The sequence below is a fragment of the Triturus cristatus genome, chromosome 8, assembly GCF_964204655.1.
Source record: "Triturus cristatus chromosome 8, aTriCri1.1, whole genome shotgun sequence".
Taxonomy (NCBI): domain Eukaryota; kingdom Metazoa; phylum Chordata; class Amphibia; order Caudata; family Salamandridae; genus Triturus; species Triturus cristatus.
In genome coordinates this window covers 335,732,626-335,745,796 of record NC_140591.1, presented here as the reverse complement: position 1 = coordinate 335,745,796, position 13,171 = coordinate 335,732,626, and the positions used below count along the sequence as shown (strand labels likewise).

The following is a 13,171-nucleotide window of genomic DNA, read 5'->3' as shown; positions in this document are numbered from 1 at the left end:
TGTTTTCTTTTGATTCATGTTGGTGGACCCCACCAGGGTGGCAGCAATGTCTTCCCAGGGGCCTGGGCTAACAGAATTTTGCATTAAAACTAAAAACATCCTGGTGCCAGTCATGTGCTCTGACTCTGTCTCGGGTGCCTTGCACACTGTGCGCTGCCAATGAAGCTGGGGTTGCACCGTGTGGAACAGAGGTGCAAGCCACACTTACTTTTTACTGTTGCGGGTGCCACCCCGGGATCATTCAGGGAACGTGCAGTGTTGGGTGATCACTCTGAATATGTTGTATCTGTGACAACAAGCCATGTCACATGGTACCTGAGGCTGCTGCGGCTGAGCTGAGTGAGTCTCGGCTTGATGATTGAATCAAGCAACCAGCTCCCCTGGCCACGGTGTGGTGCCGATGTACTGTTGTGAGTTGTAAAGTCCTATTGTGAATAAACTGTGAGACTGAAGTGCCAGTATGCAGGCTCAGTGGTCAGGCAGCACAGTTTGCACTCTCCCAGCACCACACGGCTCGCGCTGCTAATGCCGCTCCTTTCATCGGTTTTGGCTTGTGCATCCCAGTGCTGGTGGTATCTGGAGGCAATATGAATGCGTGACTAATGCATTTTTAGTGCTGTGATGTGGACCATCACACTAAAATGCGTTAGTCTAACCCCTGATGCATGGTACTGAACTGCTCGTGCTACCTAGCCCTTGATGTGTAGTAGATGGAGATGTATTTGAAGAGAAAAGATGCCAAGTTATTTTGACTCAAAGGTAACCTCATACAGGTGAAGCTAGAGCACTGTGTAGGTGCTATGCTTACTTTCTTAAGTGTTGTGCCACATGGACAAAAATGGGGTTGATCAAGGGGACACTAAAAAAGATAGATGTCCTTGCTGGTAGGGTGACTTTAGTGTCAAAGGGCAGTGGAGGTAACTGGATATTACAGATAGGAGACCCACTAATATGGCAGAGCAGTACCTCCCAGTTTGCCTACAGCAGCACATTAATATAGTAGATTGATTCCAGTTTAATCTCAGTTCTGTCTTGCGGTGATTCTGAAGGCTGTCAGTAGTACCGGCTTCACTACACTGAGAACAAACACCCTGCTTCAATGAATACGTTTTCTCCACCAAAGAGGATGGCTCTGCCATGAGTACTCTTTAAAGGAGGGAAAACAGTGGTTACAAATCTGCAAATGCCTTTTTTTGTATTACATCAGCATCATTTATATAGCTCTTACTACCCCCTACGTGAGACACTCATACTCAAACCTATATGGCTGCAAACTATGTTGTCTGGGGTGTGTGTGTGGGAGTGTTGTCTTTGTTTTTTGATTCTGTGTGGTAAGTGTTTCCATGTTGTGCATCATGATCACTGAGGTGTGGTTAACATGTTATGGGATGCGGCACTAAGCAGCGTGGTGAATTAAACTAGGAAAACCAATCGTTAAAATTCTGTGAATGCCCTGTTTGTATTGCAAAAGCATTTCTATAACTCCTACTACCCTTAGAAGAGACACTGATGCTCAAACTTATATGGCAACAAGCTACGCTGTGTAGAGTGTGTGGTTGGGAGTGTATTATCTTTGTTTTTTGATCCTGCGTGGAAAGCGTTTCCATGCTGTGCATGATGATCACTGAGGTGTGATTATCGTATTATGGGACGCAGCACTAACTATGGTTTTCAGTAAGCTGGCAGCTTTGAGCAGCTCTGTAGGTCCCTTTATGGTTTTTCTTATAATTACAGTCTACTTAGCTGTTTTTTTGCACTGGGTTGTCCAGTCTGATATTTTGTTTCATATAGTGGTCCTGAGAAGGCATGGTCAGAGAAAGAAGAGGTGGGAAAATTTTGAGATGCATTTTGTTACTATCATCCTATATCAGAAATGTCATTGTGAGATGTAAGGAAGTAATGATAGTGTGTAGCTAGTTGCGACCTCCAGTGGTGGACTACATTAGAGTCCTTCTATTGGCCAGCAGTATGTGATAGATCTCTTCATTTTTTCCATCCCTGTTTAATTTGTGATTGTAGCTTCATTGCCTGATATAGTGCTCAGTGATGGACAAGACTCATAGCAGATATGTCTTATATGAGTGTAAGAGGAATAAGCCATTGTTGGCTGCAACTGCTGAGTATTATGGTATTAGTATTAGTGTGGGCCAGAAGGGCTATATATGAATTCACATTACTATATAATACTCTGGCTAACCAAAGCTCATCCCTTCTTAGCTTACCTGGATACAAGAAGTAGTATGATGGATGGGTTGTTCCATATCCGTTGGTTGTTAACTGTGAATTTTACTCGAAGGTGAGATTATCTTTCCAGGTTCTATCCCAGAATTGCGGGATGATTTAGTTATCTTGGAAATAGCCATACTTCCAACAGTCTTTTGAAGTGGTTATGCCTCTGAGTACCTCAAATCTTGGCTCGTGGGGAGTTTCAGAGCTTAGCGGCTTGCACTGAAAAAATCAGTGACTCCTATTGGTTTCTTATGGTAAGGTTGTATGATGATACATGGTGCATGCCTGGAGCAATGTCCTGTTTTTATTTGTAGTACTTGAATTTAACTTGTAGGTAAAGTGGTCCTTTTTCTTAAGAGGCTTACTGGGCAATGCTGAGCACCTTTGAACCTTGACTTAAGGCTACAGGTTGCCAGTGGAGTGATTGTAGACTAGAGTTATGCGTTCTTTTGGGTGAAGGCGGACAAAGAGTCTTGCGATAGCATTTTGGATTATGTATTTTGTGAATGATGAATTTGGGTGTGTCAAAGCAGAGGCTGTTGGCCTAATCAAGCTTGGAGGTTACAAGAGTGATGATAACTTGCACTGTTTTTTGGCATTCAAGGTATGGGAAGATGTGTTGCAGTGTTTTCATTGTGTAGCAGGCTCTCGGTGTGATGTGGTCACATTGTGATATCAAGGATAGGTCTGAATCCATGGTTACCCCAGGTTTCTGACTTCTCTTGATGAAAATGCAAGGGCCTCAAATTCTTTGGCCCATACGAAGGTAACTGGTATTTTTGCCTTTGCTGGTCATGATCTCTGTCTTTGTGGTGTTGAGCTTTATGTGATTGCTTATCATCCGTGAGTTTATGGCACTAAGGCAATCATCAAGTTTTGAGTTGTAGAACACAACAAAGTTGTCTCCTGTCACCATTGTTGTTTGTCCTCACCTTTGAACCCCTGGCTATGAAGTTACGTCACTGTCAAACTTGGGGAATATTGATCTCAGGCCCAATGCACACAATCTTGCTGTATGCGTATGGCATCCATGATGTGGCAGCAGACCTTACCCCAGTCTCGATTGTTTTAATGGACTTTCGCAATATCTCTAGTCTGAAGGTCCATCACAATAAATCCTTTGTTCTCTCTCTGGTGCATGACACGCCACAGATGGCGGTCCTTCTTGGAGCCTAGCCCATACATTGGGCCCCTACCACCTTCCGCTATTTGGGCATTAACATCTACCACACACACCCTGATCTCTTAGATGGTAATTTAGGGAGAATCATGAGGTCTCAGAGATCCTAGGTAGCCTTTTGGACAACACTGCATCTGTCAGCCTGGACCGCTTAGTGATAGCAAACATGATCAGGTTGCCACAGCTCCTTTATTACCTACTGATCCTCCCCCATGTGATACCAAAGGGCTACTTTCAACAGCTGCTTACATTCTTGATTGCCCTCATATGGGGAACAGGTAGGCGCTGGATAGGTCTAGCGAAACTGAGACTACTCCCGGACAAAGAAGGTTGGGGAGCCTCTGACATCTATGGATACTACCTAGTGGCCTAGCCCTAATGTGTGGCTAACTGGTTAGTAGGAAGCCATCTACATGAGTTAGGGTATATGGCCTCTCAGATCCAGGACAGCACCCTGTGTTCACTCTTCTTCCCTGTAGTGAAGGTAACCAAGTAGGCACCTCTCCTGCTACATAACGCCCTTGACCTCTTGAAGAGGGGCTTTAACTATACCAGCACTGCCAGTCCATATGCACTGGCTGTGTCCCACTGCGGCCTCCCCACCAAAGCTGGACATATGATGCCCCATGAGCTGGTGCGGTGGGAAAGAGTGAAACTCCACACCCTGGGATATTTATGTATGGATGGGTTGCTCCTTGACTTTCCTCTGCTGCATGACACACGCAATCCACCACTGGACCAATTCTTACAATATGGTAGGATAAGGGAATCCCTCAGATGACTCTGGAGTGAGACCTCAAATGTAGCCCCCCCCACCAAAGCACTAATGCAAGCACTACACACCATGGGACAGGCCACAGACCCTTGGGCCGGATCCATAGGGCAAATCGGGAACACATAGACATTTCCTTGCACCCACTTAGGGAGTCCTGGGAAAGTATCTCTGGATGGGCCTATAAAGACAGGAAACTGCAGAGGGCAATAGAATATCCATGGAAAGTCTGCAGAAATGCCCGCTCCGATTAATTTATTTTATATATTGCAAAGGGCATACCTCAGAAGATGGGCCACCTATACCCCGGGGCATGCTCCAGTTGTTCTAGGTGCCATCACTATCCTGCAAACTTTCATCATGCCATCTGGGACTGCCCCCTTTTTCGGGAGTTCTGACTTTTAGTACAGACCACACTGTCAATAATTACCTGGAAACCAAAATTGACCACCATGTTCTCCAGGTTCCCTAAGGCAAAGGTCACAGAGAAATTTACAGACCTACTGTTGCTGCTAGCCAAAGGAAGCATGACCATGCGGTGGAAGTCTGCACACGTGGATAACTGGAAGGCGGACGCGCACTTCTGGGCAGAAAGGTAGAACAAGGCCCACCACAGGGAGGAGAGGCGTGGCTTCTGACAGCAACCATTTGCATCCCTGTTGGATGCCCTGGTGCTAGATCAAAAGCACTGCTCAGCACTGCTGAGAGGAAGACGACAGACCTCCAATTACCCATTTTTTGTGACCTATAGCTTACGCAAAAACTGTATGACTCGTGCTGAGTGACTAGGCCCAAGCATCCCACAACGCGTTGCTCTACTTCATCACTCTCTCCCCACCCTCTCGGTAGACCCCCTCCTACCCTTTATAAACCTCCCCAGTGATAATGAGGATGCCCCACCCCAGACATTATACAACTCCCCACTGCTCCACAGCGACAACACCCAGCTGTTTGGGGCGGGTGGGTTGGGGTTTGCTATTAAATGTTTTGGTGTTTAAGTATCGTAACCCTCTTAACGCGTACTTTCAGGTGTGAAAGCACACGCACACTGGCACAAGTGTAAGGTTCCTGCAGGCCCCTACAGACTGCAGGCTGACTGTATTAGCCACTCAAATTATGTTTTGCTCTACTGACCCATCTTGTATGGTGTTTTTCAAAATCTCACTAAAAAAATAAAAAGTTTTGAGTTGTACAAAACCTCTGGGCCATCGATTTTCAAATGATTTAGCTGTCATCTGCATAGTTGTATGTGGGTTGAATGATTTTATCAGGTTTGGTAAGAGGTTTAGGTAGATGTTGAATAATAGAGTGGATATGATGGACCCCTGAATGATGCCAGTGTGTTGGGTGTGAAAGGCTGATTTGAAACGTGGTAGATAATCCATACTTTCTCTGTCTGAGGGGTAAGAGGCAATCAATTGTGGTGGAGCCATTGCATTAGGGCGTGGTGGTGGTGAACAGTGTCAAATACACCTAAAAAATCCAGAAACTATAGGACGGCCACTCCGTTCTTCTCCACTGTGAATTTCAGGTTATCCCAAATAGATATGCTGGCTGACTCTTTGCCTGTTCTAAATTTGGACGGTTGGTCTGACAGCAAGTAATTTTTTTCTGTAAATTTTGAAAGATAAGTAAACACTACTATATCAAGCATTTTCTTAAGAATGATACAGGCCTATATTTTGGTGAGTTGGATAGGTCAAGGTTTTTCTTATGGAGGAGTGGTCTATTATAGAAGATTTTTTTACTCGGTGGGAACGAACCTAGTTCTAAGGACTTGTTCAGTAAGCTTCTAGTTACTGCCCCTATTCAGGTTGTGTGAAGCATATTTTTAAGAGTTGAGGGGCCCAGGGTGTTTTCTCAGTGTAGATGGGTGTCATTGGGTGCCTAGGACACCAGATTAAGTCTGTATTAAATAAGTCTTAAATGCAATTATGATTTAAAATGTCTTTATAGTCATGAAATGACTTCATAAATCCACATACATACACAAACATATGTCTGTATGTCAGCTGCCACTAAGTAGTTACATTAACTTTGGCACCATTTGACGGGTATTCGCAAAAGTTTTCAAAAAAGTGCACTTTTGTGCCTAGTTTGTGCATGGAAAGTTTTGAGGTGATCCGTCAAGCGGGAAATGAGAAAAAAGAGTCTAAAATGCAAAATTCCCATGCATTGTCCATAGACTTTAGGCGGGACTACATCAAAAACTGCTTAACGGAATTACATCAAATTTGTCAAGGAGCTAGATTTTGGTCCACAGATTGTGATTTTTGTGATTCGTTGTAATCCGTTCAGTAGTTTTTTAGACAGTAAGGTTTAAAAATATATGTATACCTGGGCAGTTGGGTCCGCAAGAGTCTCTCGAGTCTCTCGGGAGCACCAATTTAAAAATAAAGCATTCTGATTGGACCAGAGAGCTTTTTTCTCCTCGGGCTATCGCTCTCCTGCGGGAGTCAGACTCCCACTGGAGCGAGCGCTCTGATTGGATGCCACCAACATGAGAAAAATGTTGCTGGCAGCTATTACAGGACTCAGGAACGTAGTCCTCTGTTCTGCAGTAAAAAAAATTAAATTATATAAAGGAGACAGGTAGGCATGCCTTGTCCTTGAAGGCCCCAATGCAGATTTTTTTGTTGTCATTTTGGCTCCTAGGGGCTCCCCTGGGTCCTCCAGACCCTGGGAGCCAAAATGACAACAACAAAATCTGCGTTTTTTGCCATGATCACGCGGTACTCCCTCAAGATCATGGAAAACACAAAAAAACAGCAGCCACCATTAATTAATGAATACATTTTATTTATTTGGCAAGTTTTGTATAGCGTGAACTTGACCCGAAGGTATCAGAGCGCTTAACAGCATTTGCACATCCGTCATAGCATGAGTTATAATCGTAAGTATAGATTCATAGCGGCTAAATAGAAGCAAAAGTACAATAAGCATCAGGATATACAGGTGATACAGTTTTGGGGTATATATGTATGACGATAAGTGAGATTGCTATGGAATATAACTATAAATAGGACTCTTTAATAGTAGATACAGTACTTATATAAAATGTGCAATACAGATTTAGTATAGCAGCACGTGTGCAGATTATTTGCGGTTGTGGGGGGGTTAGCCGAACAACCAGTCGGATGGTTTAAGGATGTCAGCGCTTCCTTTTAAAGAGTGTTGTGATATTAGGTAATTTAAGTCTTCTAGGAATTAATATATGTATGGGGGGCTTCAGTAGGACCCCATCACCCTTTCCCATTTTGGGCCCCGGGAACTCTATCCCCTGGGGCCGGGTTTATCATTTATGAGGAGGGGGGCACATGGCCTCCCCTCCCGAGCCATTTTTGGCCCAGGGACCACATCCCCAGGGGTCAATCTATTTAATAAGGGGAGTGGGGCGCAGCCCCTCTCCTTAAGCTGTGTTCGGCTCTGGAGAACCCATCCCCCAGGGCCCAATCAATGATGAGGTCCCTGGGGGATGGCAATTCTCCAGGAGGAGAGCGCTAAGCTCCCCTCCCGTTTTATTTAAATTCTGGCCCTGGGAGATAGGTTGTCCAGGGACTAATTAGGCTATGGGAGGAGGGGCGAGCTAACTATAACTTGCGCTCCTGCCATGCACTGCTTATGACCTCACATATTACATCAGTCATGAAATAGCATCAACATAATTAATAGTCAAAGTGATGGTACTCTGAGGCGCTGGCACGTGGAACTTCCGCAATCCAAGTATGCTCTGTAAATATATTGTATTTTTATATTATAGTTTAATAAAAGCCCCCAAAATGAAAGGGTACTGGTTATTCATGATCGAACTTAGTGACAATTGATTGAAGTTGCTGCACATAAAAAAGGCATGTATTTTGCACACTAAATACATATTTTAGAGGATGGAGTTAAGAGGACGTTTGCAAGAAGATGATGAAAGTCTTTTCTGACATCCTCAGGGTTCTCCTGCCTACTAAGAGGACAGTGGATGACATTCTTCAGATGATGACTCCTCCACCAGCTTGCTACCAGGAATCATGTGGGCAGTTCAGATACTGCTGGAAATGATGTTAGAATGGCCGCCCAATTCACGCTAAATGGTTTGCTTCCATCTACTGCAAGCCCTACTCTATGAAAGATGACCATGAAATCAACTCCGGTATTCCATGGAACAGCCAAGTATTCTTTGCGTCTCATGAGAAGTCTCCGAGCATGTCAAGGTCACTTGTCTTGTGGGTAGTGTCAATATAAGCCAATATCGGGCTACCTTCATGCTTCAACGCGTAGTGATGTCAATTTTACTATGTTCCACGCTCATTGTTGAACTGCCACACAACTTTTTGCCCCAAGAATGTTTACTTTATAATCCCCTTCTTAGCGGTTGAAGCGTCCTCTGGCAAAAGTCAACAGTTATGTCAGCCATCACTAAATATGGCGGACCTTCTCCTGCCATTAAGACAGATATGTTTCCTTTGCGAAGCCGGCGGCTGACACGCCCACTTACAAAAAAAAACATATCCGGCACTAAGCATTTTTCACATTAATCATCTGGGGGCACATGCATCAAGGTAGGCAACTGCGATTCCTTAATTGCGATTATTAAGGAATTGCAATTATGGAATCGCAATTGCCAATGCATGTAGGTTTCGCAAAAATTTGAGCAATTCCTACATATTACTTAATTGCGAATAGCAAATTGCGATTCGCAATTAAGGAATAGTTTCCCAATCATTCCTATGGGCCTAGAGGCCCATAGGAATGAATGGGAATTGCATGCGCAATTTGCGAGTACCAAATATGTACTTGCAAATTGCGAATGCAATATCAAGGGTTCAAGGGGGCCAAAAGGCCATCCTGATGCACCCCCGAAATTGGCATGTGTGCACATGTGGTGGGCATGTGTGTGCACTACATGACACTTTGAAAAATTCACTTTTGTACAGTTTTCAAAGTTTTTGCAAATTACCATCAACTTGCAGTTGATGGTAATTAGCGTTTCCTAAATGCAAAGTCGCATTTAGGAAAGGCTTGTTGCATCCCAAATCGGGAACCGCAATTTGCGATTTAGGTAATCGCTAATTTTGCGATTACCTATTTTGCGATGTTGCATTTGGGTTGATGCATCCCAAATGCCAAAATACCGGTCGCAAAGGGGCCGACTGCGAATTGGCCCGTTTGCAACCGGAATTTTGGTTGATGCATGTGGCCCCTGATTTCATGTCAAAAACTATGGATTGGACAACCACATCCTTTGAACATTTTGAGACAATCCTAGAGAAGAACACGTGTACAGTACAAAGATTAGAAGTAGGTTATGTTTTCTACATTCGCTTAATATGAATCATTTTTGTTGTATATTTCCCAAAACCCTGAAATGTCTGGGTAAATTTGAAGAGCTGGAAATCTCTTCCTGGCAGCTGCTGGAGAGAAAGCACTTGGAATTTTCACACGTTGTATTATTTTAAGCAACATATTATGAATCATTTACAGTTTTTTTTTAATTTTACAGAAATTTTCGGATATGTATGGCGAATAGGAATCATATTTGTGTTTCAAGGCAAATCATTTTGCTTTGGTAATTGTTGGCTCACTAAGCAAAATTAAACATTCACATGCACCATTTTGAAATAGTACCTGGGCTGTGTTTACATGTGGGGGTATTTCTTACAAGCTTCATCAGCATGGAAAATATATATTTTTTAACTATTTACATTTATGAATGATTCTGAATATATCTTTTTCCAGAAGAGCGATAAAAATACGGTGCAAATACATGTAATATTAAGTATCAGCATGACATTGTTTGCCTTCAAACATGGGTTCAAGTGGCTAACAGTAAAAATGTAAAACACATTTATTCTTGGGCTATTTTTAATATGAATGCATTTGTTGGTGTTTTGCTAGGTGCTCTGTTTGGATGTATTGCCTGCCTGGAGAGTTTTACTGCAACCGTTTCAGGTGTTGTTTTCTGTAGCGTTTATGCAGCTACAGTCATGTGGCTTCCAGGATTTAGTTTCTTGTTGGCAGCTGGACTCGTCCTGATTCCACTGATCCTGGTGTGGTGAGTACACTGATAACTTTGCTTTCAATATGCATGAAAAACTAATTGCAGTCATTGGTGCGCTATTGACTCTGAGGATAATATATTGCCTCGCATGTGCAAAGTCAAGTGCATTTCAAACTATTATACTTTCATTGGTGATCTTGTGTATCAGTTTTTTTCAGAAGTAACTAATTGTAGCCGAGTTCTCCTTTCCATTAGTCTTTTCTGTTTTATTTATTTTGCATGGTATACCCTCTAATATTATGAACAATTCTACGTCATAGAGATATGGGGCACAGAAACATAACAATATTAGAAAGAACAATGTGATGAGATGGATTTGGTCAGTGTACGTTTGAAAAGGAATGCTAAACGTTTCTGTTCACAAACGCAGAAAGTTGACTATTTTCCAATTATTGAGTTCACATCAGGGTCCTTGCTATCATTCAGACTTGGCAAATGAGGCATGTTTTTTTCATTATTAACTAACTTTTCTGAACCTAATCGATCACCGATTCAATTCTACATAGATTTGCACAAAGTAAAAAACACACACCTACGTGTTTTAACCTAGAGACATTCCTCAGCACATTTATATAGACTTATCAATATAAAAAAAACGTTTAGACACAAAAATTAACCAGTATCACATAGAAAGTTTTAAGAGGGGTTTTGAATTGTGCTAAAGGATATCCATATACACAGACCTATTCCATCAGTTGTCTTTGTAGTGACCTGGGGCAGGGCACTAGGACCCTGCAAGGGACAGCAAGGACACAGAGGGAACCGGACACCACATCCGGTCAAGGGTGTGGGAGGGGGCATTACAGATCTAGAGGAGAGCATGGTCAGATGTGCATGGGGCACAGCTCAGCAGAGTAAATAACAATAAAGCATATACGATCCTTACCTGGCTCCCGCGTGTCTGTGACCACCAAGACATGACAACTGGCGAACGAAGGCGGGATCCGTAGAGCAGAGGTGCATCGAATTACTGTCTTTCGAGGAAAGCGCGACGGAACCAGGAGCCCACCCTGGTCCGCTGGCTGACCAGAGAAACATCGCGGCGAGCAGCGTGACGGGAGAATAGAAGAAACGGAGCAAGGAGCCCACCCTGGTCCGAATTTAGCAGCAAAGAAGCAGTGTCGCTGGAGCCCACCCCGGCCGCGGAGAAGCGGTAAGAGCGCTGTGGCTGCTGTGAGGAGAAATTAATTAAGCGCCCGCCCGCGAGGCGAAGGAAAGCGTCTGCACCGGTGAGTGCATAAAGAAGACTGCAAGAAGAAAACGCGCGTAGTTCAAACGAACTATCGCGAGAGTGGCGGCCATCTTAAAACCAGGCAAATAGGACCAATCAGGAACAAGAAGGAGGCGGTGGCCATTTAAAGAGGTCAGGCAAGCAGTGAGAGGATAGAAACCTCGCAAGATCTTTGAGTCAGGCGCTGAGCCAATCAGAAGCAAGAAATAGGCGGCGAACATTTTGAAGTCAGGCGGCCACTGAAATAGATAGGGAAAAACAAAAAGAATGCAAAATAGTGAAAAAAAGACGGAAACAAGGGAAATAAGCACAATGAAAGGAAATAAAGGAACAATTGGAGAAATAAAGAAATGGGAAAAAAAAGAAAAGGGTCAAAGAAGAAAATGAGCGACTATGATGAAAAACAGAGCACGCAGGCAATCTTCCTCAGGCCCCTACCATTCAGCCTATCGGAGCCGCAGGCGGGTATCCGGTGGGAAAGATGGATCAGAAAATTTGAGCGCTACATGAGCGCCACGGACGTCCCGGATAGCAAGCAACTGCACCTGCTTCTGAATCTCGCAGGGGATGAAATAGAGGATCTATTGTTAACATTCCCGCCGATCAAACGGCGGATTACAAGGGAGTGATAAAGTGTCTCACTCAGAAATTTTTCCCCCACCCGAAACGTCGCCTTTTAGAGATACACATTCAACACTGCGTGCCAGCAAGGAGAAGAGAGCCTAGACGATTTTGCGACGAGATTGAGAAAACTGGTCACATACTGCGAGTTTGACAAATTTGACAATGAGCAAGCCATAAGACTGCGCATCATCGAAGGTTGTCAGTCGGTGGTGTTCAGAGTACGCATTCTGAAGGAACCAACGACGCTGGAAAAGATATTGACGATGGCTCGCCAGGAAGCACGAGCCACAGAGCACGCCAAGCAGATGGAGTTGGGAAAAGAGAAGAGAGTGGCGCTAGCACATCGCGTCAATGGGAATTTCAAAAAGAAAGAATTACAGACGCCGAGCATACCAAAAAAGGGCGAACAAACATGCTACCGCTGTGGTCTCGAATTCCCACACGTCGGTGCCTGCCCAGCAATGGGTCAGAAATGCAGAAAGTGCAACAGGAACAATCATTTTTCAAGCACATGCATGACCAGACAATTCAGAAGTGAAAGAGTCAGAACAATGAGACTAAGGATGACCAGTAACAGGTACGCACGACACATGGATACTGCCAATCGCAGCTCCTCCGACGAAGCAGAAGAAACAGCAGCACCTGTGTCAGAAGCGAGACTATATCTGATGTCAGACGCACCAAGAGAAGCCAAAGAGACAGAGCACGTTTATCTTGTGGAAAAACAACAAATAAAGAAGACAGCCACTGTGGACATCGATGTAGGGAGCCACCAAGCTAAGTTTGTGCTTGACAGTGGAGCAACATGCAACATCATGTGCATGTTAGAATACCAGAAAATAAGAGTGAAACCACAGCTATCACCGTCGGCAGTGGATGTGTTCATGTGGGGTCCAGAAGGCCAGTAGAAAATATGGGGAAATTCACGAAGACTTTAACATACAAAGGCAGGTCCTACCAAGAAGAAATACATGTGCTCAAAGGAGACAACCCAGCACCATGCCTGCTAAGCAACGTGACGGCACAGGTGATGGGGCTACTAGCAATGACATACCACGTGTCGGAAACGGGGAACATCCTACGAGA

At 44.1% G+C, this 13,171-nt stretch overlaps 1 protein-coding gene across 6 annotated transcripts in view; it reads left to right on the top strand.

Annotated features, from left to right (window-relative positions):
* The window catches only part of LOC146802083 (lysosomal proton-coupled steroid conjugate and bile acid symporter SLC46A3-like), a 212,933-nt gene that overhangs the window by 150,963 nt on the left and 48,799 nt on the right, over window positions 1-13,171 (top strand). For 4 of the 6 annotated variants that reach the window (XM_085621646.1, XM_085621645.1, XM_085621644.1 and 1 more), the window contains exon 5: window positions 10,068-10,224. In XM_085621646.1, coding sequence (XP_085477772.1) covers window positions 10,068-10,224 — 157 coding nt within the window. Of the gene's footprint in view, window positions 1-8,122; window positions 10,009-10,067; window positions 10,229-13,171 lie in introns of those variants that run through there. The other 2 variants (XM_085621647.1, XM_085621648.1) reach the window with 2 other exon arrangements.